Raw genomic sequence first — 25,727 nt, forward strand, 5'->3', positions numbered from 1 at the left:
TGTATTATGTTAATTTTGGCCAAGGAACTATACATTATGTAAATATCTGGTGAAGCATGCTGCCATATTCTGTTGAATGTTTAACTTATCCACAATGGACTGGATTATGGCAAATATGCTGAAACAACCAAGCTTATATACATCCAGTAACTCAGTGATGCCAGGCTTTTCTTTGCTAGTGCAAGACAGGCATGCAGTGCCGCTGCATGCCAGTTCTTGTGTGCCAGTATGTGCATATGCTTGCCAGTGTGTTGGAGGAATGGGACTGCATGCCAATTCTTGTGTGCCAGTATGTGCATATGCTTGCCAGTGTGTTGGAGGAATGGGATGGCACTGACAAATATTACATGTAAGGCCAGCAATATAATGTCAGGTATACAAAAAGTGCTCAAAATATTAATGATTGCTGTAGGTGGGAGAGCATGTGAGCTTGATTAAAATGGTTGTTGCATCGGGTAGACAAAAAGAGTTGAATATTATTAACAATTTCATTGTATACAGGGAGCAAAATGGTAATACGTAGAAATTCTTGGCCTTGTTTATCTATGCTTTTGAACTTACTCAAATCTTGTTCTTGTATTTATAAGCCCTCTTGAAGCAGTAGAAGAAAACTCTCTGTTTCTTTGTTTTTTCCATCTTTTTTAATTCAGATAACTGAGGCTTTTACTTGTTTTGTAATCTGCAGGGATTAGTTTTTGGGCACACTCGAACTTAGATGACAAGGTTCATCTCAATTGTTAGGTTGGATAGCCTGCACACTTTCCTGCAATACCTTGGAGTTCTGTTGCAATTTTGCTTTTACAGTTGCCGGCTGAGTTAATTTGCTTTGGATCATGGCAACACCATTTTCAAGTTTTCAAGCTAATCTGCAGGAGTTATGATTGGATTTGACTGCCAATTCTCTTGGGCCTTCCTTCATTGTTGCAAGCGTCGTGTCATTAAACATGTAGTTCATGTAAACTTTGAGGTGTGTTTCTCCAGTGTATGACCGTAAAAGATAGTGTATATCTCTGGAACTGTTTTATTTATGACACGAGGGCAGGAATCGTACACCTTTCAACAGGTCCAGATATTATTTTACTGATGGCTACCTAGGCATGATGCAACCATTATGTTTACATTATTTTAATTTTTTTTTTCTTTTCTGCTTCTTAGTGACCTGGGTTTCATCAGAATCGTTGTAGTACTATTAGTGAAATTTCAGTGTGCTAACTCGAGGAAGTTTATGTTTGCCTCAGCCCTCAACTGAAATTATCAGTATGCTGCCTTCACGTAAAAGTGCAAACTTCACTTAAGAATATGCTGCTGCAGAACCTAATTCACGTTCCATTAGAAAACCTTGATGTACATGAGGTTGAAGGAGACTGCCGACTTGGGGCGAGGAATGGGAGAGAGGAGTGAAGGATGATAAGCATCGGTTGGAGAGGGGCGGAAGAAAAGGTCAAGCTAGGCTGATATAAACGGAGGAAAAGGTCAAGCTAGGGTTGGTATTTATATTTTGGACTTTTTATATGGATATTTTTATAAATATTTAAAATTATATCAATATATCATTCTTTTATATCTATATTTTTATAAATTATTTATTTTTATATGTGTATATTCTTGTAAATTATTTTTTTTTTGTACATCCTTGACTCACTAAAGACAGACATGCTAAAATAAATAATTTATAAGCGATGTATATTCTTGCAAAGAAGAGAAAGGAGAGGAGATACTTTTTTTTTTAAGACACGTGGAAGTGTGTTTGTGAACAAATTGATAAATAAAATCAAAAGACTGTTCAACAATTCCCTTTCTACGTAATATAGACGTTACATTTTCTTCCATGATATTTCCTGCTTTAAGATTCTAAAATTAACTGAGGGCGCCTAACATGGAGGGCCCCTATAAGGTACCTCTGCAGGAATTTTGTTCAGCCGGTTCACGAGTTGGGTCTGGGTTGGTCGGTGTGTTCCGACTAATCTGAACCCGGGCCGATCGGTCTACGAGTTACGGATAAACGAAGCGCATTCGAAGTGATGCGGGAGTCGGATAGGGTTTGGTTAACTCCCGACGCTCCACGGCTATAGCAGCGGAGATATGATCCAACGACGGATAGGTGGATTTTCTTCTACCTGGATCTCCAATTTACTTCCCATTGCTCCTTCCATGACCTGTTTTCAAGTTTGAGTGTAGTTTTTTATTCTTGTCTGTCAACTGTTTGAGGCAATTCCTAAGTGGAAAACTGGAGCTCTTTGGTCGTGCAAGATGTCTCTTTAGAGAGCTGCAAATGCTTTATGTTGGTATAGTTCATCTTTTCAACATTATTTTTTTTTTTTAAATCTAGTTTAATAGCATGATTTTTTTTTTTAGTTGGCAGTCTTCATAATTCGCAAGTGATTTGATACTTTGAGCTGTTGTTCAGATTCTCTTCCGTATATCTGTACCTTCAGTTTTGTTTGTAAGAATAATGTCGAGATTCAAATTCTTGGGTATATTATATGATATTTTATTTGTTCAGTTTCCTGAATGTGAATGTTAACTTCTTAATGCTCCGTAAGCTTAATTTTTAAAACAGATTTGATTTTAACTTGTTGTAGATGTTGTTCCACTAATGAGTGGAGTTGGGTTGCCAGCTTGGAGAACGAGGTTTGCATTAAAAATGAAAAGGAATTTAGTTCTTCATTATTCCCTCAAGCAAAGCTCCATGTCCTCATTTTCCCTAAGGAACAATTTGACAACTTCTTGTTCAGCTGCTGACCAAAATAAGAAGAGCAAGGTCATTGTAATCTCTGGTCCCACTGGAGCCGGAAAGAGTAGACTTGCATTGGAGATTGCAAAGAGGCTTGATGGAGAGATCATTAGTGCTGATTCCGTGCAAGTGTATCGTGGACTCGACATTGGCTCGGCCAAGCCTTCAGTTACTGACAGAAGGGAAGTGCCTCATCACTTGATTGACATCTTACACCCGTCAGAAGATTATTCGGCCGGCAAGTTCTTTGAGGATGCTAGGAAAGCAACACCAGATATTCTTGGGAAGGGCAGAGTGCCGATAGTTGCTGGTGGGACTGGTCTGTATCTACGGTGGTATATATATGGAAAGCCAGCTGTTCCAAAGGCTTCGATGGGGATCACCTCTGAAGTATGCTCTGAGCTGATGGACTTGCAGAGGAATGGGCAGTGGGATGCAGCTGTGGATTTAGTGGTGAAGGCTGGTGACCCGAAAGCTCGGTTCTTTCCTGAAAACAATTGGTACCGATTGAGGCGTAGCCTTGAGATTATCAGGTCTTCTGGGTCACCTCCTTCAGCTTTTAGTGTACCATATGATTCTTTTCGGGAACAACTTGACTCGAGATTATCAGGCTTCTCAGTTAATGGCAGTTCTGATTTAAATAATCCTCAAGAAAATCCTGCAAAGGACCTGGACTATGAGTTCATTTGTCTTTTTCTTTCAAGCCCACGAGTAGCTCTCTACAGGTCGATTGATTTGAGGTGTGAGGAGATGCTTATGGACCCTGAAGGACTTCTATCAGAAGCTTCATGGCTACTTGATATAGGTCTTCATCCAAATATGAACTCTGCAACTCGAGCAATTGGTTATAGACAGGCTATGGAGTACTTGCTAAGCTGTAGGGAACAAGGGGGTAAAAGCTCTCCTGAAGAATTTTATGCATTTTTATACGAGTTTCAGAAAGCATCTCGAAATTTTGCAAAGAGGCAGATGACTTGGTTCCGGAATGAGCTTATTTACGACTGGCTTGATGCATCACGACCTTTTGAGAAAGTAATTGACTTCATTTGTAATGCTTACCATGACCAGAGTGGGGAGTTGGTCGTGCCTGAATCACTTAAAATGAAGAAAGATAATAATGGCCACCAGGAAACCTATGAACTGAAGTCCTATCGTACCAACAATAAGCTGTTTATTGGTGATCATGATTGTCATCATGTTCTGAATTGGATTGGGAGGACCCAGACTGTGATAAGGTATAATTCTTATATATCTAGTATCAGTTGATTCTCAGTTTTATCTTGAAATGCAATAGTTCTGATGAGACATTGTTATGCCTTCAAAACTCAATTTTTGCTCTTGGTATTCATCTCTAGGATTTGTAATGAAGAATGTTACAATTGTCCTAATCAAGCATCATTTAGCAATGCATTAGGAAAGAAATTTTTTTCGGCGTATTTCATAAATTTGTTGAGCATGGGTTATGTGGTTTTGGTATCTAACTAAAAAGATCATCTGATGGTATTTGGTGTTTTGCTAAATATTTATGCCATGCTCAAATTATAATACCACATCTATGATGTAAACTATCTCCTTGATTGGATTGCTTCATGGATTAAAACATGCACAAAATTTCTATGCTGACTTGTTTATGATTCTTTATTGAGAACATTCTCTGGCTCTTGCTCAATATTGAGGTCTGCTTCCATTGTCCACGTGCAAATATGAATAATATCGGATCCATTCTGGTTTGATTTTGATATTGTATTCATATATTTTATGTGTTCAATGGTAGTTGATGATGGAGGGATTGGATTGATTTGTCAGTTAGGAATACTGAGTCATGTGGCTGAGTGGCTGACTTGCCCAGTATGTTATGGGAAGTCATGACCAGCAGTATGGCAAACTTTTAGGTTATTAAGGTTGTTCAAGAGATTCTCCATTATGGAGAACATAGTCTTACTTTGCACTTTCTTATGCAATGCCCTTGGGAATGGTGTTTGCAAAGTATGTTTGCTTGCACTTAAAGGCTCAAAGACTCGAAATGGATGATAAAAAGAGGCAGGGGAAGAATGTGACATTGATGATGAAAATGGTTAGTTCATTGGGTAGACAAAAATACATAAGTCCTTTCAATATTTCTATCATAAACCACGGGCAACATCCTAATATACTTGTGATACATAGTTTTTTCCTCATTATTTATTTCTGAACTTCTCAAATCTTGTGCATCATAAAAAGCCCTTTAAACTAGTGGAAAAACTTATTTTTTCTTTAACATGTGATTATTGAAGGCAGTTGTTTGTTTATGACTAGCAGGGCATAGTTTTCGAGGTACTCTCAGATTCGGATCATATAAGTTCGTCTCAGTCATTAGGTTGGAACTCCTGCAAACAATGGGAGCTGGGAGTTCTGTTGCAATTCTTTTTGACAGATATGAAATGTAGCACTCTCTTGCTACCAGCCAAGTTAGTTTGCTTCATATCATGGTGATGTCATCATCCAAATTTCAAGCCATCTGTACAAGTTATGTTGTAACTGCTAATCAATCCTCTGGGGCGTCAACAGGTGCAAGCATAGTGTCGTTATGCATGGAGTTCATCTAAATGTTAAGCCTTAAGGTGTGTTTCTCCGATGTCTGGCCATGTTGGAGAGGGTGGGGGGGGGGTTGGGAGAGAGCTAGAATTTTTTCTATTTATGGCAAAGTGGCAAGGACACCGTTCAACAGATGCAAACATTGATACTTGTGCGAGACATTCAGTTACTGGGTAGACTTGAGAGTTGAGACCATTCTGCATTTACACGTGCCTTTGAATTCTCCATGCTGCTTTTCTTTTTTTTTTTTTTTGCATTTGGGTGGGCTGCAAGGAATCCTCCATGGGTTTTAGTAACTAGGCTTCCATAACGATGTTCATGCTTGCCAGTAACTTGAAAATTCTGTATGCTAATTAAGTGTAGATTTGCCCTGGTCTCTAAAATCAATTGTAGCCTTCCATTTTTATGTTTATTTTTATTTATTTATTTAAGAATTAGATGGACAAGGCCAAAATTCATTGAGATCCAGTTGGCACGATCAAAGATTTCAAAATTGGTCGAGTTTATGCTGCTTTAAAGGATGAGGTACCTTCACAAATTCAAGCATTGCCAGGCCTGTAATGTCTATTTGAGAATCTGGTTCCATATAGATTTTCATCCATGAATCAAGGTTGCCAAATTCAAATTATGGGTTCAAACATAGCAGTGCTTCATATTTTGTTAGGAATTTGTTGTGCACATTGTAGCATCTAATATTAGATATCTATAGGAGAATGTTATGCCAATTTTTGTGGTCTGGCCTGCGAAGGAAAGGTCATGGCTTTAATTTTAATTCCTAATGGAGCTTAAAGGGTCTTGTAACAACTGCAGCTAACTATTGTTCGAAGTTCTAAAATATTTTGTGGAACTAAAAATATTTGTATCCAATGGTGGGTGAGTGAACTGCATTGATTTGAAGCACAGATAATCCATACTTTACTTCTTACCGTGTCCATCAAGCTACCGTTCTTTCTTTCCTTCTATTTTCCTTCTTTTTATTAGTTTAGATAAATTTCCTAAATAATTCTGTTTAATCAAAAAGAAAAATATGGTTCTCTCTTCACCTGGAACACTTGGGATCGATGAAAGTCCTTAACCGATGTGCTTCTTACGTTTATGGACGTGATGGAAGCAAATCACCATTATTAACGTCAAACATTATAAAGGTAAAGAAGTTTTATGACTGAAACAGGTTTCTGTCTGATCAGCAATAAATATTCATTATAATACATATTCTAGCATATCAAATGCATGGTCGTGCCACAAAGTTTGGTCCTCTGAAAACTCTCATCAGCCATTTTTAATATAAAATAACGCGGCATATATTTATACAGCAACTTAGTAATATGCCACTCTCATCGAAAAACTTGGTGATATGCCACTCCCATGACATCCAATAATGGTTCAACAAAGCAGTAGGGAGTAGCCCATAAGCTAAACAGCAACTCAGGCAATTGGACTCTCCCAAACCACCCAATGCTCATGCTTGGCTACTTCAAAAGCATAGGTCACAACAGCGAAAAGCCAATCATGTCCACTCTCCATGACAAATACCAGACACATATAGGTTTGCCATGAAGCACTACATTTCTTAGAAGCTGATTGGTGTTGAAGGCTCGGTTGCTTTAAAAACCGTCTACCAAACAACAGTATGTGCTTTGTTTGATTTGCCTGAAATCAGCCTATGTTCCATCTTTACAGCAGTACCCTTGAACACCACTGTTATACTACTAAATCAACTCCAAAACAATTAGCATTAAATAGGGGAAAGCAACTTTTTTATGATATGGTAGTTCCTACCAAAATCCATCACAGAAGAATTTTTAATATTTGAAATTAAAAGAACACCTATGCAACTCCAGTCTTATATTCCTATGAGAACCTACTGGAAAGAAACATACTGCTTCGCAGTAGAGCCTCATGGGCATTGCATGATGTCCATATTAGGCCATCAAATGTATCTTTGATTTTTCATATGTACCCAATTAAGCATACATGCATGACAGAATACATTGAAAATGTCAACTGCACCACCTACATAGGATCCAAATCAAGAAAATATAATATAATCATTAAAGTTCCATGCTTCAAGAAGAAATATATAAAATATCCAAATGAGGTTGGCAAGCAGTCCCCATGTCCAAATAAGCAACCAACCCTATATACATTGTACAGCTCAGTAAAAGTAACTGCATCATAGAAGTCAGTCCAGCATTGCTTCAGGTCATCAATCTACACCATAAACACCCAAAGACCAGCTATCCACCTATCAGAAAAATAACATGTAAATTCCATTCACTCAAAGGCCCACTGGTTCTCTCTCCGCACCTCTTCCTCTTCTTCAGGAGTAAAGTCATTTTTGATATTGAAAGTTTTGCGGATCTCTTCAGGGGTCTTGCCCTTGATCATATCAGCCACAGTTTGGCAGGTCAGATCCAGTAGGCCTTTAATGTTTAGATAGTTTGCAGCCTGGAAATACCAAGCAAAGATTCAAAAAAGAGAATGATAAAATTGCAACAATTAACAAACTCAACAAATGCAGAAATAGATCTCGAAGTGGATGAATTCTTGCTTGCAATAATATATAAAAAGCTTAAGAGCAAGGAAGGATGAACTCTACTGAGAGAAATAGAATACATGTTGCAGCTAACAATCATAACAATGTGTAAAGCCATAACAAAGGAAAATATTGCATTAGTTTCAAAATTCATAAACTACTACTCTCCCCCTCCCCTTCTTGGAATAACACAAAGAAGGGAATAACACAAAGAAGGAAGACATAAAGATCATTTGCACTGATCAAACAAAAACAGTTGGAGTGACATGTGACTAACAAGAAAGACATAGTAGCACGACATAGACGCAAGCATAACCACACGTGTGGACATAAACATTGTTTTGATGCACCGCAACCAAACAAGGCAAATGACAGAATGCAAAATAAATGAATGCAAAATTACCTAATAAAATAGAGGTAGACTAGGATACACTCAAGTCTATTTCTATTCAGATCCACTCAGGTCATATTTGGACTATGCAGATCCAAAATCAATGATCCGAGCTATCACATGCGATCTATTAATTCTTAACTGCTTGCACACAAAAAAAAAAAAATCTGTGATCTAGCATCAAATGGTCAAAAATTGGATAGCCTAAATAATATGAAACAATCATAAAATACAAGGGTTTGGATCATTGATGCATGGATTAGAGATCTCCAGATCATATGATTTTTTGTACGTAAATACTTTAAAGCGTACATCACATCCAACAATTTGGATGATCAATATTGGACTCCCATGATCCAATCATGACCTCAACAGATCTAAGTGGAGATACACTCGAGTGCATTGCAATTGTTACTCTACCCATGTCATGTTTAAGGCTACAAATGGGTCGGGTTGATCCGTGATCCGATCCGACCCAATCCGGTTAGACCCGACCCGAATCCATTTAAAAGATCCATAAAGCCAGGTTGGGTTCAAAAATTAGACCCGTTCCCTTTTCTAGCCCGTGAGAATTTTTGGATTAATTTGGATCTTAAGATACATGAACCGACCCGATCCGGACCTAAATATAGGGCCAGAGCCCAGTTAGAATGACTCACCCAAATAGGGGTTTAGGCTTGGGCCAAAATTTTTCAAACCCTTCGGTCTTCCCCATTCGATTCCCAAACTAAAAATCTCCAAAACTAAAAATTTTTCAAACCCTTCATTCTTTTATTCTGACTGTTGTAACATCTATAACAACCCGAGGTGAAAAGACTGGATGAATTTCTGATAACTTAAATGAAGGGCATCTCGATTACTTCTTCTGGCTTTTTGCTGGACTCAGTTTTCTAAACCTTCTGGTTTATGTTTACTGTGCCACAAAAGCAAGAGGACTTCTTGAATTCCAACTTTGTTTTATTGACTTTAAGAAATTTCAGAGCATGCTCTAATGTGCACAAATGTTGTGTCATCCATAATTTATGCAGTCTCATTTTTAATAATGTACAAGTATTCTCCTTGTATGATGTTTTAGATTGGAACAATTATATCATTATATAAAATTCGTATTTATTTTTTATTTTTCTTCTTTTGTATGGACTTCTGGAATCTTGACTCTTCTCAAAAACCGTTTGTTTCCCTCTGCTATTTAATACAATTAATTTCATTATATAAAATTCGTATTTTTTTTTTACTTTTTTTCTTTTGTATGGACTTCTGGAATCTTGACTCTTCTCAAAAACTGCTTGTTTCCCTCTGCTATTTAATACAATTAATTATTAGAAGCTACAGTTGGAGGATTGGAGGAAAAAAAAAGAAAAAAGATCTTTCTTAGTTATTATCCAGCACTAGTATTCACTGATGGTAGGTTTCGAATAAATTAAACCCGTATCCCGACCCAACCCGAATCGGATCCATATTTCATGGATTGGGGTCGGATTATATATGGACCCAATCCGAATAATCCAATGGATCAATAAATTCGACCATGGACCCGATCCGACCCGATTTTTTATCGAGATGGATATGGGTCCAATATCAAGATCCGATCGAGAAATCAAGTCGGATCGGGATCACTCGAGATCCGATCCGACCCGACCCATTTGCAGGCCTAGTCATGTTATGATTTTGAAGGGTTCCTAATATTATTAACATATTCACTGTTTATTAAATTATAAAATCATATCTTTCGACATCTTATTCTGGGAACAAAGATATTATCAAAGAACATCATTATTTCATATCAAATGTCACATAAAAACAATTATGATAGATAGAATCAAGATGTAAGGCACTGGTATCAGCACTCGTACCAATTGATTAGTGGGACAGTATAGTATGCTAGCATGCTATTCCATTCCAGCATGTACCAACAAGCACGAGCTACCGAGGGAGGGGGGTGGAGAGGAAGGGATGGAGAGAGAGGGAGGGGGAGGGTCGGAAGAGGTGTTCCACCTTCAGTTCCCTTGTTTCAAACAAAATAAGGACCCTAGGGAGGTCCCTTTTTGCTTTTGCCATGTTTAAGTGAAGTTGGCACCCCCCGCCCTCTCTCTCTCTCTCACTCCCCAATTTCTCGAACAACGGGCGAAATCACGCCAGCCCACCTTCTGTACAGCTTGGTGCAACCGAGTAATTCAGGGCATTGCAGCATTCCAAGGATAAAATTTTATTTACAAAATCACAATTTTATTACTTTCCAAAAGATCCAGCCAAAGGCTTGACTAGAAAATAGTTGCGATTATTTCCATTAAAAGAATAACAATAATATTTCAGTTTCAGAAGGCTCCAATCATCAGGGGATAACAATTTTACTAAAATAGAGCATATAAAGGCAACAAGAAAACTAGAGTATCAGCTCATCTTCCGTCATGAACAAATTGAATAATAAATGAAAAAGAGACACTCATTGCCACAATAACCTCATTCTAATCCAATTATATCCACCTATATAGGTGAAATTATTTTTTCACCCTTTTTCTCAGCCACATCTAAATGCATCTTCTGGCTTCCCCCTCCCTCCCATGAAGATATTGTACACCTATACACAAAAATAACTAAAGTATATCGGAGATAATGAACTAACAAACTATCTTAAGCTAAAGGTCCTAGTTGGTAATTATGATGACGACATATGAACAAGTCAGGTCACGATTAACCCCCTCAAAACTGGCTTATTCTAGTTATTCTCACTGTACATAACCAGATTCAGCCAATGAATTCAAATCAATAGGAGATGACACATGATGAAATCAATAGGAGAAAACACCAAAGCCCTCATCACTAAACCTACGAAAGAAATAGAAAGGTATTCTTTAGTAACAAAAGCTGCGAGACCTGGTTAGATAGCTTTGGTCATGATAACACATATTAAATAGATAACAGTCAGAGCAACAATTATTTCCATTTGAATGCAATCAAAATCAATAGAGAAGGTACAGCCCGGCAATCTCATCCGATGTCAACAAATACATCAACCTAATGAAATCAGATCAGATATTCATATTTCTCTCACAAAATCACAGCCAGAGATGGATGAGGCAAATATGAAAGCTAAACAAGATAAAGACCTAGCAACAAATCCCAGCATAAATAACCAAAAGAAACCCCAATAAATGAGGCAAATATGAAACCCTATCCAAAGAAACCCCAACAAAAAAACAGATGAGGCAAATATGAAAGCTAAACAATATAAGACCGAGCAACAAATCCCAGCAAAAATAACCAAAAGAAACCCCAATAAACGACCCCATCAAAAACGGCACACATACCATCAAATCTAGGAGCAATAAAAATAAACAAACAAAACCAGATTGAAACCCTAGCCTAATTCATGAAAAAAGAAAGAAATCACGAGAACTTAAATAAAAAAAAAGGGTTTTGGGAAGGGGATCCGATCAAGGGTCGAAGGATCTAACCAGGATAAGGTCGAAGAGCGTGGCCTGGTCGACTCTAACGAACTCGTCGTCCCAGGCCTTGAGCTCGTTGTCGGCGGCCTTCGAGGAGGAGGAGTCCTCGGCGGCGTACTTGGAGGCGGCGGCGGAGGCTTCGACGTGTCTTTTGCAGTACTCAATCACCTTGGAGAGGATCTTGCTCGTGACGTTGGGTAGGGGGATGCCGTTGCCGGCGCAGTCATCCTCTATCATGTGCTTGATCGTCTGTGACTCCATCGCCACGCTCTCCTCCACCTCGAAGACCTCGCCATCGGAGCTCTTCAAGATGATCTTCTCCGCCATCGCAGCCGGGGATCGATTGCCGGAGCGAAGGAATCAGAGCAAGAAGAGGCCTGGGAGAGGAACGACGCGAAGTTTTTTTTTCTTCTTCTTTTTTCTCTCTTTTTTCCTGGATTCCTTTTTTCCTCGCCTCGGTCGCGGTTCGAGATATTTATCTAGTTGTGAAGGATAACAAAAGGCCAGGAGAGGATGTTCCTGACCGTCGGATTAGGAAGCGGCAAGTGGATTTAATCAAGGAAGCTGTTCTCAGAATTCAGAAAATAGTGGGTAGACTCCCGAGGAGGTCGCCGAATTTAAACAGCTGTCACGATTTAAATCTATGGGATGGGGTGACACCCTTAACCTTTTTGTAAAGAATAATTTACATCTCGAAATCTCAAAATTTTCATTTAAACACTAAAATTTACTATACACTAACTAAGAGTTCTTTTCCTATTTAATATAAAAAAAAATTATTTATTTAAATAATTTTATTTTAAATTTATTTATCAGAATGATATAAAATTAATAAAATATTATTTTGAATAACGTTTTCTCGTGACCACGTCATCCCTTATTTTCCACATAAATTAAAAAAAAAATTAAAAAATAAAAATATCAAAAAATATGATAATTTTGAAAACACCATTTGAAATGATGATTTTAAAAACGCCATCGTTTTTAAAATTGTCATATCTTCTGACGTTTTTTTTCCTCCCACAAAAAAAAATGATAAAAAATAAAAAAAATTAAAAAATTAAATTTATAAAAAAATAAAAATTTTAAATTTGATAAAAATAAAAATTATCATTTAAAATTAGTATCTTCATTTCAAATTATCTTTTTAAAAAAATATCTGAAAAAAATTGATGTAAAAAAATTAAAAATATTATTAGAAATTTTAAGAAATAGAAATTATAATTTTAAAATTTAAAAAAATAAAAATTTTAATTTTAATTCAAATAAAAATTATCATTTCAAATTACAATCTCTTTTTTAAATTAATTTTTTTAAAAAAATATCATAAAAGAAGAAAAAAATAGAAAAAATAAAAATTATAATTTTGAATAAATTTTAAAGAATAAAAATTTTAATTCAAATAAAAAATAATTTAAAATTATTTATCGATTTAAAATTTATTTTTTAAAAAAATATCTCAAAAAAATCTTAAAAAATAAAAAAAATAAAAAATACCATAAAAAAATGAGAAAAAATGTAGCCAAATAAAAATTATAATTTTAGATTTTAAAAAATAAAAATTTTAATTTGAATTCAAATAAAAAACATCATTTCAAATTACTTTCCCCATTTCAAATTAATTTTTTTTAAAAATATATCAAAAAATAAAAAATAAAAAAAGTATCATAAAAGAGCAAAATATTTAAAAATTAAGACAAAAATAAAAATTATAATTTTTAATTTAAAAAAATATATTTTTTTATTTTAATTAAAATAAAAAAAATACCATTTCAAATTACTTTTTCCATTTCAAATTTTTTTTTTAAATATTCTAAACAAAGAAGTAAAAAATGAGGAAAAAATAAAAATTCAAATGTTAACTCAAATAAAAAACATAAATTCAAATTATTTTTTTCATTTAAAATTAATTTTGTTAAAAAATATCCCAAAAAACTTGTGGAGGTTAAAAAAATAAAAAATATCATAAAAAATAAAAATATCAAAAAAATAAAAAAAATAAAAATTTTAATTTTGAATTTAAAAAAATAAAAATTTTAATTCAAAATTTTTTTCAATACCGCACCGTACGTAGCTGTTTGTGCTCGTACCAGATCGAGATGTACCAGTGCGGTCTGATTCATCTCATAATTAAATTATCCGATATACTATTATTATTTACATTATAATTTCTATAGTCCTTTTAGCATAACTTTTTCTCTCTTAATGTTTTGAGATATATTAGAGTATGTGTAACCATATCCACAAAGTATAATATCCGATCACTTAAAATTAAATAATATAAAATAAAATTAATAATTAATAATATTAAATAGAATAAAAATGTCAAACATACAAAAAATAATACAATAAAAATTTTAAAAATACTAAGTACAAATCTAAAAAAGACTAAGTTCCACAAAGACGTCGTGGTGCCCGTGGTTGCTTGGACCTTCTTAGGAAGATCCTCAACGGCTGCTCCTGCTCCTGTTGTGATGGCTCCTCCCCTATATCAATGGAGAAGGTCTGCTGGTCATGCTGCTCAGGAATAACGGATGATGTCGGATCATCTACGGACTGAGCGACCCGCTCAACTCTCTCATCTGGATACACGGATGGTCCTAAAAAGAAAGTATTATACTCATGTGGCCAACTGATATCCGATGATGTCATCTGGGGGATGTAGGAAGAAGAAGGTACTGTCATCTGTGGATCAAAAGGCGGTGGCATCTGTGCAGCATCTAGTGATGATATCTGCGGAATATGCGGTGATGACATATGTGGAACATATGGTGACGGCGTATATCTCATATCTGATGCATCGGCTGCTCCATACCAAGGCGCACAGCTATATGGATCAACACTAATCGCCATCAATATTTCAGAATTTGTTCTCTCTATCTCATGCAGTATCCGAATCCGTTCATCCTCATCAGTCGTAGATAAAGCACGACAAGCGTCCAACACAAGATCCGACATAGAATCAGTCTACAAAATAAAAATAAAACAGTCAATATACTATAAAATATAAAATAAAAATATAACATAAACAACATAAACTAATTTTTATAGTCTTACCAAAAGACGCACAGCAGAACTCTCGCCTTCGTATCCGAGAACTGTATACCGAGGCTGTCCAATGACTCGCACTGTAATGCTAAAAAGTCAAGCCATATAGTCATCGGTATATGAACGATCTCTCAAAATGGGATTACCATGAACAATGTGATCTCGACGTGCATCCCAAATATCGATGTATTCTGCATGTCTGATACGTCAGTCAATACGAGCTCTCTCTCATCGATCAATACGATGAAGTCTCTGGCTGGTATCAAACTGCTCTGGGATATTCTGAATCTGACCAAACTGCCACAGGACACGATCGAAAAGATGCCACTCTAACACATCAAAATAAATAAGTGGCACCCTAGCAGTCCATATGTCATGTCCAACTGTACATATCTGCGGCAATATAGACAATATCTCATCTGTATATGGTTCCCATAAAAATTGATAAAGTTAAAATAAAAAAAATTAGTAAGCTAAAATTTTTATAGATTATGAATACTGTAAAATGATATTTATAAAAAATTCAGAATTTATCCATCTATATGTATCAACTAATGTATCCAACTGGCACCTATAAACCCGTGCCACTCTCATCGATACGTGATGAACGTTGAATGTAACATTCCATCTGTTTCATAATCTACTCATGTTAAATAAATTTTATCGAATTTAAAACAGTAAGTTTCAAATAAAAAAAATAATATTTTTATATCTATATCCCAATGGTCCGTTCAGCCTGAATGGAACATCAGGATCATGCTACTCTGATCGCATCTCGAGCAACTATCATCGTAATGGACTGATAGTCGGCATATGCTTTCATACCCAAATCTGTAAATTTAAAAAAAATCATACATGAGTACTTTTTTCACTTTTCGTATGGTATTTTTTTATTTTTTTCAATTTAAATTAAAATTTTATTCTTTTTTATAACTTAAAATTCTAATTTTTATTTTTTTCTCATTTTTACCATTTTTCCCTTTTTTTATGAAATTTGTTTGAGATTTTTTTTTATTTGTTTGAAATATTTTTTAAAAAATTAATTTAAAATGGGAAAAATAATTTGAAACAATGTCTTTTATTTTAATTAATATTAATATTTTAATTTTTTTTAATTTAAAATTATAATTTTTATTTTTTTTAATTTTTGACTTCTTTATGGTACTTTTATTTTTTTAATTTTTTTATTTTTTTGAAAATAATTTTTTAAAAATTTAATTTGAAACAGGGAAACTAATTTGAAATGATGGTTTTTATTTGAATTAAAATTAAAATTTTAATTTTTTAAAATTTAAAATTTTTATTTTTATTTTTTTCTCATTTCTTTCTCATTTTTTCTTTTTTTATGGTACTGTTTATTTTTTAAATTTTTTAAGTTTTTTTAGATATTTTTTTAAAATATTAATTTTAAATGGATAAAATAATTTAAAATTATCTTTTTTATTTGAATTAGAATTCAAATTTTTATTTTTTAAAATTGATTCAAAATTATAATTTTTATTTTTTTCTTAATTTTTCTTCTTTAATGATATTTTTTAAAAAAATTTAATTTGACAAAATTAATTTTATGGTATTTTTTATTTTATGCTATTTTTAAAATATTTTTGGAGATATTTTTTAAAACTTTAATTTTTAAATAATTTTAGAATTATAATTTCTATTTTTTTAATTCTTTTTTAATGGTATTTTTAATTTTTTTTACATCAATTTTTTTTAGATATTTTTTTAAAAAAATAATTTGAAATGGAGATACTAATTTTAAATGATAATTTTTATTTTTATCAAAATTAAAATTTTAATTTTTTTTATAAATTTATTTTTTTAATTTTTTTTTATTTTTTATCATTTTTTTTTGGAGAAAAAAATGCCAAAACATATGGCGATTTTAAAAATGCCATTTGGAATGGCATTTTAAAAAATGCTATTTCAAATGGCATTTTTAAAATCGTTATATTTTTTGGTGTTTCTATTTTTTAATTTTTTTTCTCTGGTCTATGTGAAAAATAGGGGGTGACGTGGCCATGAGAAAATACCATTCAAAATGGTGTTTTATCGATTTTGCATCATTCTGATAAATAAATTTAAAATAAGATTATTTAGGTAAATAATTTTTTTTATATTAATTAGAAAAAGAACTCCACTAACTAATAACCCATGCCTATGATTTTTTTTTAAAAAAATATTTTATTTCATTAATTTATTTATATTTAGTTTATGTATATTTTAAAAATAATTAAAATAATAAAAAATATATTTTATGTATAGATTTCGAGCTATTTCAATTTTTTTTAATATAATATAGATTATAAGGTATTTTAATTTTTTAAAAAATTTAAAATTCTTCGATCTTGTTTCTTTTGCAGGCGTTCTTTTTTTAGACAATAAATATTATTTTTAATTTTAAAAAAATTAATATTTTAATATATTATTATTGAAAAGTTGAAGAAATATTCAAACTCAACTTATTTATATTGGATTCATTCAAATTCACATCTGCCTATTATTATTATTTTTATTTTTTTTCCAAAAGAATGTATCAACAATAGTTGATTTATTTGCTTAGTCACTGTATATACATATATTTTTATATAAAATTAGTCTAAATTTTTTAAAAAAAATAGTTTTGATATTTTGTGAACATAAAAATTAAACTAATAATAAAATATAATACTCATCATATTAAGACATTAATCTTAATTATTATTATAAAATATCATAATATATTTATCCATAATCTTACCAAATTTGATAAATTCAATATCTTTTCAAGTTTAATATTAATATTTTTTGGTTCTAACTTTTAACCTATTAATATTGATTTTTAAAAAAATAATGATATTTGATGTTAATAAGTAGCTGTAGATATTAATAAGTAGTAGTAAATATTAACGTTTTGTCAAAAACATGTGTACACATGTGCGTATGCACGCGCACTCTTTTAAACTTTTCTCCATCCAAGAATATTTCTATATATAATTAAATAATATATATACTGTAGATAGTTAGATTTGGTCCACTTTTCTTCTTAGGAGTTCTAACGATATCCATGATTGATTGTAGCAAAAAAAATATTTATATTTTTTATAAATTTAACATGAATGAAATAATATTTAAGCTGATATTACTTTCCTTTCTATTCTATATTCTTTTGTACATAGCTAATAAATAAGAGCATGCTATATTAGGAAAGCAAAAGAAAAATTGCCAAATTACCATAATAATTTTGTAAAAAACTATTATAGTTATAAGTACTTATTTTTTTTGAAAATAATTATCTGTATTGACAAAAGTATAGCCTATGCAGATAATAAAAGGAGAGCTTATCAATAAAACATCTTTATTTTAATATATATATATATTATATATATATATTATATATATTAGATTTGTCACAAAAGTATAACTTATATAAATAGCAAAAAAAAAGAGCTTATCAACACAAAACCTTCATTTTTATACACATATATATTAGATATATTAGATTTATCCCATGTTCTTAAAATAAACATTTTTATCATAAGAAAATAGATAGATTTATGATTTCAAGTTATCTAAATTTTGAAAATAAAAATTAAATCATGCACATGTGGATCAAGATTAAGTTTATATTAGAGTGCTAAACACTATCATTAAGAAAGATGTCCCATAATTGAAGCATAATAACTTTAAAAGGAAAGCGATAATTAATACTCTCAGTGTATCAAGGATCAACTTAATTAAAATTTTAACGAACGATGCATGAATGGAATAGATATTAATAGAATAGTATTTTAAGCTATCATTAATCAAAATTATTTCTTAGCATTTAAGATGTATCTATTTTTGAAATATGACATTAATGGAATCGAAATTTTAAATCCTATGGGATGGAAGCATCCCGATTTTTATCCTAAATGAGATGCCCTATGTCCTGCCCCGTCTTGATGGCCATCCTAATCGAGCATTCCAGTACATGCTTGGAACGCCCTTATATATATATTATTATTTTGAATTTATCTTGAAATTTTATTTATCTATTTATTATTTAAATATTTTTAAAATTCTAAGATAAGGCAAGGATGAATATGATTTATCCGATTTAAAAGAATATATACAGTAGAAATCCTGACCTAAGCAGTATTTGACCACGTGTGAATAGATCAGTGTCAAGTGGAGTCAAGGGCATCGATCAAAGCAACTGCATGGGGCTTGTGGGTGCGATGCTCCGATCAAGAGAAATCACGAACTCGAAACGTTTTGAGAGCTGTGTCTTACGGATGTGATCGAACAGATCGCGTCATACAACCCACAGGAGAAATCTATATCATGATTGTATGCACGAGGTGCAATTGGACCACATCAAATCTCACGGTGGATAACATGCCATGCTACCCCTTATATTTCACCAATTCTCAGTTGTGCACTACCCATTATGCATATGCTCTAGGATTTGCCCCGGTTCACTTGGACCTGGTGCATGCATCAGGTGTGATTGGACCGCATCAAATCCCATGGTGGATAATATACCACACTACCCCTTGTATTTCACCAATTCCCAATTATGTTATCCACCGTGCATATGCTCCGAGATTTGCCCTAATTTACTTGGACTTGGTGTATGCCCCAAGTGCAATTGGACTGTGTCAAATCCCACGATGGATAATATGTCAGGCTACCCCTTTTATTTCACCAATTCTTGATTGCATGCTATCCACTATGCATATGCTCCAGGATTTGCCCCGGTGGCCTAGTTCACTTGGACCTGGGTTTGACAATCGAACGAATGGCCTTGCAAGAATCCGAAGGCCCCAAGCCCTATTTCCTTCCCCTCCGCTACCTCCAATCCTCTCTCCTCTCTCTTCCCTCTCTAGCCTCTTAGTTGGCTTAGCTCGTCATTGGAAAATCCGACGGCCTCCCTCCTCTCTCCTCTCTCCTCTCTCCTCTCTCAACCCTTCTCCTTCTCGAGTTGTCCTCCCTCCTAGCGTACTCTCCTCTCGAAAAATTAGAATCGAAGAGGGAAGATCGTGCTCCCTTCGGTGATGATGTTGACGCTGATGCACTAGCGAAAAAAGAAAGAGGTTAGTACCCCTTCTTCTTCATTCTTCTCCCCCTAACGATAAATGACTCATTCGAAACATCATTGATATTCGGAAATAAAAAAAAAGATACAATCGGGATGATTGTGTTAGCACCTGATCTGATTAGAATGAAGACGGGACGATTGGAATCGAGGTCAGAAATGCATTTTAGGATCCCGCACCTATCTTGGTGCCAGAATCCCAAAGGAACAAGACGTGACGACCAAGATGGCCCCCATCCCATCGAGACTTATATCGTTGAATGAAATAAGAATTAATGGAATAATATGTAAGCTAATATTAATGAAAATTATTTCTTAGCATTTAAGATGGGTCTCTTTTCTAATAAATAAATATAATAATTTTGAATACATTTTTGAAAACAAAAGATAAAATGCAATCTCCACGTCAGCCAAAAAAAAAAAAGTAGAAATCCTTTTGAAGCAAGCAGATACAATTTATCTAATTGGGAAGAATTTCATTTCTGTTCTAATTTCAGAAGGAATCGAAATATCCCCATCCTTAAAAATCTAATTTCGACTCTCCTCTAATATCCAAATTTTATTCTAATTCCAATTAAATTATAAACTAAATCTAACATGGATAACACAAGAATATGAGACATCCACTCCAATGCTAGACCAAAGGTTGCAAAAGATGTTTTATGAACTATTACAAGGATGATTGCATGCTATGATGAAGAACATCTTTTTTTGATAAAAATGAAGAAGATAATCGAATTAAATGCTAAGTCCTCCGGAAAGCAACCGTAATAGCAACTAGGAACATAATAATGGAGGTTGATGAGCTATCACAATAATGATTGTATATGATAATGAAGAAGATCATCACATTAGACGTAAGATTCCTAAAATTATTTGTAAAAGCCACTAAAAATATTTGCTTCCATGAATTTCGGTCTTTGATCTACTTCTATTGTTCGACTCCTATAGGCCAAATCATGCCAAGTTTCCATCATGGTTGACCCTAGCCCGGTCCAAACATTTTACAATCCGCTGCCCTGTCGTAGTCTCATTTAGAAGCCCGTTTCCCGAATCCGATTCGAAATCGAAAATTCCCCAAATAAAAGCTCTCCCACGATAAATACGCGCGCACCCTCCACACCCCCCACCCCCACCGCCCCCGGCCCGAAAACGTTCCAACTCCCTCTCCCGCTCTCTCTGGTCTCCTGGAGCAGGTTTTAGGGTTTTTCTAGGGTTTCTCTTTCTCCCCCAATCGATGGAGATCTCCGACGGTAACGGCGATGAGGCCTCCACCTCCGTGTCTTCTCCGGAGGTGAAGAAAGTGATGCTAAGGAGCTCGGACGGCGACGTGTTCGAGGTGGAGGTGAAGGTGGCGATGGAGTTGGAGCCCATCAAGAACATAATCGAGGACGACTGCGCCCACGGTGTCATCCCCGTCCCCAACGTCTCTAGCTCCGCGCTTGCGAACGTCATCAAGTACTGCGAGAAGCACGTCGAGGCCGACCCCGGGACGGAGGAGTACGGCGCCTCTCTGGAGGATCTCCGGTCGTGGGACCTCGACTTCGTCAACAAAATCAAGGGCAACCATGACCTCCTCTTCGACCTGATCATGGTGAGTTTTTTTTTTCGCCTCTCTGGCCAAAGAGATCTCTCTTTTAGTCGATCCCTTCCTGTTTACTCTCTAGCTAGGGAATTCTTTCTCTTTATCGCGTTTTATCTCAGGAACCCTCTGTTTGATTGCTTATTGTTTTGTGGATTGCGTTATGATGGTGGATTGATATTCTTAAAAAGGGTTAAATTAATGAGGTAGATATACACTATTTTTTGTGATTTGCTTTGATTTGGATGTAGACGTTCCAAGTTAAATTGTTCATCAAGTTTGATTTGGATGTAGATGATCACATTAGTCTCTCTGTTGCCTTTGATTTTATTTGATTTTTCTGTTGGTTGTTTGTTATCTCCAAGAAGTAACAAGCTTTTAAAAGGCAAAGAAATTTGTGACCTTGTATATTGCTGGGTTCGGTATCCTGCTTAAGTTTAAAAGTGACCATTTTTGGAAAAAGAAATTGATGTTGGTCAGGTTTGGTTTGGATATGGATGATTTGCTTCATGTTGCATGTAGGTTGTTTCTTATTTTCTCGAGTAAAATAGCTTGTCCAGTGTCACTAGGAAAAGTATTTATTTTTTATAACATATTAAATTACAAAATCCCGTTTGTAGTTTGATGGATCTAATCCTTCATGTGCTGTAAAATGCGCGGCACTGTTTCTGTCTGGGATTTTGTTTAGTTCAGGTGTTTCAAAGTGTTCTCAAAACCTTCTACATGTGCATGTATGCCCAGCGCAACTTAATCTCATTATAGAAACATGGATTTTAAAAAACTACTGGGAAGAAGTTCTTGCATTTCAAAGAAAGATAGTATCTATTACTTTCTTTGTTTTTTGATTCTTTTTCTAGTTGTTGTGATAAGTAAAAATAATGGAAGTTGTTAGTCATTTTATTCATAAATTATTTTTTAGTTATTTCTTTCATAAACACACTCTTCTCTTTCTCTGTGATTATTGATTGAAAAAATATCAATGCTCAGCGTCTCTGTGTCGTAAATTTGAAGTGCATAAATGACGAAAAATGTTAGTCATGTAGAACATCATAAATAATTTGTTTCACAGGTATCGCATGTGGGTGGAACTATTACATCCATCCACCCTTTTTCAGTGAGGAGTCTGTTTACATTGTCTTATTTCAAACTGCTATTTTGCAAGCTTGTTCGTGCTCACATCATCTTTTTCCCAATCACAAATTTTGATAGCTTTTTTCATCAAAAAAAACAAAAAAGAAGGATAACTTTTTGGAAGTGGGTTGACTTGTCTAATGCAGAAATCAGGGAGGAAAAAAATTATCTTTCTTTTTCTCTCCTTTCAAAAAAGAGGATTTTCTCTCAAATGCTCCCTTTGTAATTTTTTTATTCATAGACGTTAATGTAGAAAACTCTTCCATGACTTCTGGTCTTATCCTTTTTCTTACCAGCTGACAATGATTTAGCAATCTTCATTAAACACTTCAGTATTTTTATGTGTTGTTAAATGATGAGTTCCTTTTACAAGATGTAGCTTACCCACTATCTTGTGCATGTCCATTTTTTCCTTCTAGTTTTCGCATTCCAACGAATAGATTCCAGTTTACTTTCCTGGGAAGTTTCCATGTCTTTTCAGATCATCTTTTTTGCTACATAATCCGGCATTTGCTTCTTTATTTGAGAGTATTTCCATCAAAGAACAATCCTATCACCTTCTCATCTGATCTAACAAGAGTGTCTGATTGTAGAGCAGATATACCACTTGATGTTTAATGCTTTTTTTACTGTTAAAATTATCATGCTGTACATGCAGTAACAAACATACAATTTAAACTTTCTAGACTGCATATTGATGATGTTCTATTGTTGTGATTCTGTGCATTTCAAGCTGTACTGCTGGGCAAATGTACTTTGGTCTATTAACCTCCTAACTGCTCATGACAATATCTATGCAGTGTAATATCTATAATCTTGTAGATGCACTTTGATCTGTTAACTCTTTTTCTTTTCCTAACTTTTTTCTTGGCTTTTTTTTTTTTCAGGGTGCACACTATCTAAATGTAAAGGGTTTGTTTGATCTCACCTGCCAAACGGTGGCTGACATGATGAATGGGAGAACCCCTGATGTGATTCGACTGATGTTTAACATAAAAAATGACTATACCCAAGAAGAAATGGAAGAGGTGCAGAGGGAGAACGCATGGGCTTTTGAATGAAGTGGCCTATCGATCAGTTCTTTGCTTTTGATATGGTTAATGTGGGTTAGAAGCAACAGGAGACCTAGAAAGATTTTTCAGTCACACGTTTGCAATCTCTTCTTTAGTCTTTGAAACAAATTCACTTTAACTTTTTTCCTCGTTCTTGTTGATTGTTGAACGTTTGGTAAATGTTACAGTATTTTGACAGATGTGGGCTATGCATCTACTTTTGATCTACTAATGGCTATATTTGAATAGAAGTATATTAGTGGAAATTTTGTTTGATTAATTTCTTGTATCGAGTTTGCTTATAACAGGGACAAATAAGGCAACACCTGCACCTGAGGGGAGATTCTGATTACAATATCATTTCAGTTGTGTGATAGATGAGCCTTTTTGCTACGATGCAAGGCATCTCAATTTTTACATGTGCGTGGTACTTTTATTGAATTTTACGGCTCAAATCTGTAAATTGTTATTGATAATTTTAGCTATGTGATAGGTTAATAATATGCTAGGATTGGTATCTGAGCCTGAATTGCCTTGGGGTGGATATCACATTCTCAGGAACTGGAATGAAGAGTTTTGTCAGCAGACTCATGCAACCCTGATGAATGTTATGCTAGTTGTTGGGTATTAAACCCCCTCCCCCCCAGTCGAAGTTCGTGTTAGGAGTGATCCCTCAGGAATTCTATCGGCGTCCGACCTTCGGCGGCATCTCTTTGGCGGTCGAGCCCCCGCGACATTCTCAAGTTTGCCGACGAATAGATCCTCACCGGTGTCGATCAAATTCTTCACGACGGACGGATTCCACCTAAGTTCCTACCCGTTAGACTTCGTCCGGACTCTTACGGGAGCCGGACTTCGTCTCCGACTTCAGCGGCAGGAAGATTTCGTCCGGACTCCTACGGGAGCCGGACTTCGTCTCCGACTTCAGCGACAGGAAGACTTCGTCCGGACTCCTACGGGAGTCGGACTTCGTCCCCGACTTCAGCGGCAGGAAGACTTCGTCCGGGCTCCCACGGGAGCCGGACTTCGTCTCCGACTCCAACTGCAGGAAGACTTCGTCCGGACTCTTACGGGAGTCGGACTTCGTCCCCGACTCCGACTGCAGGTAAACTTCGTCCGGACTCTTACGGGAGTCGGACTTCGTCCCTGACTCCGACTGCAGGTAAACTTCGTCCGGACTCCTACGGGAGCCGGACTTCGTCTTCGACTCCAACTGCAGGAAGACTTCGTCCGGGCTTCTACGGGAGCCGGACTTCGTCTCCGACTCCAACTGCAGGAAGACTTCGTCCGGGCTCCTACGGGAGCCGGACTTCGTCCCCGACTCCGACTGCAGGTAAACTTCGTCCGGACTCCTACGGGAGTCGGACTTCGTCTCCGACTCCAACTGCAGAAAGACTTCGTCCGGGCTCCTACGGGAGCCGGACTTCGTCTCCGACTCCGACTGCAGGTAAACTTCGTCCGGACTCCTATGGGAGCCGGACTTCGTCTCCGACTCCAACTGCAGGAAGACTTCGTCCGGACTCCTACGGGAGCCGAACTTCGTCTCCGACTCCAACTGCAAGAAGACTCGTCCGGGCTCCTACGGGAGCCGGACTTCGTCCCCGACTCCGACTGCAGGTAAACTTCGTCCGGACTCCTACGGGAGCCGGACTTCGTCTCCGACTCCAACTGCAGGAAGACTTCGTCAGGACTTCTACGGGAGCCGGTATTCGTCTCCGACTCCAACTGCAGGAAGACTTCGTCCGGGCTCCTACGGGAGCCGGACTTCATCCCCGACTTCGACTGCAGGAAGACTTCGTCCGGGCTCCTACGGGAGCCGGACTTCATCTCCGACTCCAACTGCAGGAAGACTTCGTCCGGACTCCTATGGGAGTCGGACTTCGTCCCCGACTCCGACTGCAGGTAAACTTCGTCCGGACTCCGGGAGCCGGACTTCGTCTCCGACTCCAACTGCAGGAAGACTTCGTCCGGGCTCCTACGGGAGCCGGACTTCGTCCTCGACTCCGACTGCAGGTAAACTTCATTCAGACTCCTACGGGAGCCGGACTTCGTCCCCGACTCCGACTGCAGGTAAACTTCATTCGGACTCCTACGGGAGTCGGACTTCGTCTCCGACTCCAACTGCAGGAAGACTTCGTCCGGGCTTCTACGAGAGCCGGACTTCGTCTCCGACT

At 35.7% G+C, this 25,727-nt stretch overlaps 3 protein-coding genes across 7 annotated transcripts; 2 read left to right on the forward strand and 1 right to left on the reverse strand.

The window, feature by feature from the left end:
- The first annotated feature begins 1,806 nt into the window (after positions 1-1,806).
- Positions 1,807-5,695, forward strand: LOC105059645 (tRNA dimethylallyltransferase 9). Of its 5 annotated transcripts, none has more exons than XM_073250375.1 (3): positions 1,807-2,101; positions 2,736-3,969; positions 5,030-5,695. In XM_073250375.1, exons 1-3 carry the CDS (start codon positions 2,083-2,085, stop codon positions 5,037-5,039), a joined length of 1,263 nt encoding a protein of 420 aa, XP_073106476.1. In that variant the 5' UTR covers positions 1,807-2,082; the 3' UTR covers positions 5,040-5,695. The 5 variants fall into 5 exon arrangements, with proteins under 5 accessions (XP_073106476.1, XP_019711040.1, XP_019711041.1 ...); XM_019855481.3 differs by having other exon boundaries at positions 1,808-2,101; positions 2,583-3,969; XM_019855482.3 differs by having other exon boundaries at positions 1,809-2,285; positions 2,583-3,969.
- Positions 5,696-7,326: 1,631 nt separating this feature from the next.
- LOC105059646 (SKP1-like protein 1A) lies at positions 7,327-12,136 on the reverse strand. The gene is made up of 2 exons (XM_010943026.3): positions 11,691-12,136; positions 7,327-7,756 (listed from the first exon to the last, which is right to left on the reverse strand). The coding sequence occupies exons 1-2, from the start codon at positions 12,006-12,008 to the stop codon at positions 7,583-7,585; spliced, it is 492 nt and encodes a 163-aa protein (XP_010941328.1). The 5' UTR covers positions 12,009-12,136; the 3' UTR covers positions 7,327-7,582.
- Positions 12,137-20,923: 8,787 nt separating this feature from the next.
- LOC105059647 (SKP1-like protein 1A) lies at positions 20,924-23,805 on the forward strand. Its single transcript, XM_010943027.4, has 2 exons — positions 20,924-21,382; positions 23,389-23,805. The coding sequence occupies exons 1-2, from the start codon at positions 21,026-21,028 to the stop codon at positions 23,560-23,562; spliced, it is 531 nt and encodes a 176-aa protein (XP_010941329.1). The 5' UTR covers positions 20,924-21,025; the 3' UTR covers positions 23,563-23,805.
- Positions 23,806-25,727: the final 1,922 nt, after the last annotated feature.

Source organism: Elaeis guineensis, chromosome 16 (genome assembly GCF_000442705.2).
Source record: "Elaeis guineensis isolate ETL-2024a chromosome 16, EG11, whole genome shotgun sequence".
Taxonomy (NCBI): domain Eukaryota; kingdom Viridiplantae; phylum Streptophyta; class Magnoliopsida; order Arecales; family Arecaceae; genus Elaeis; species Elaeis guineensis.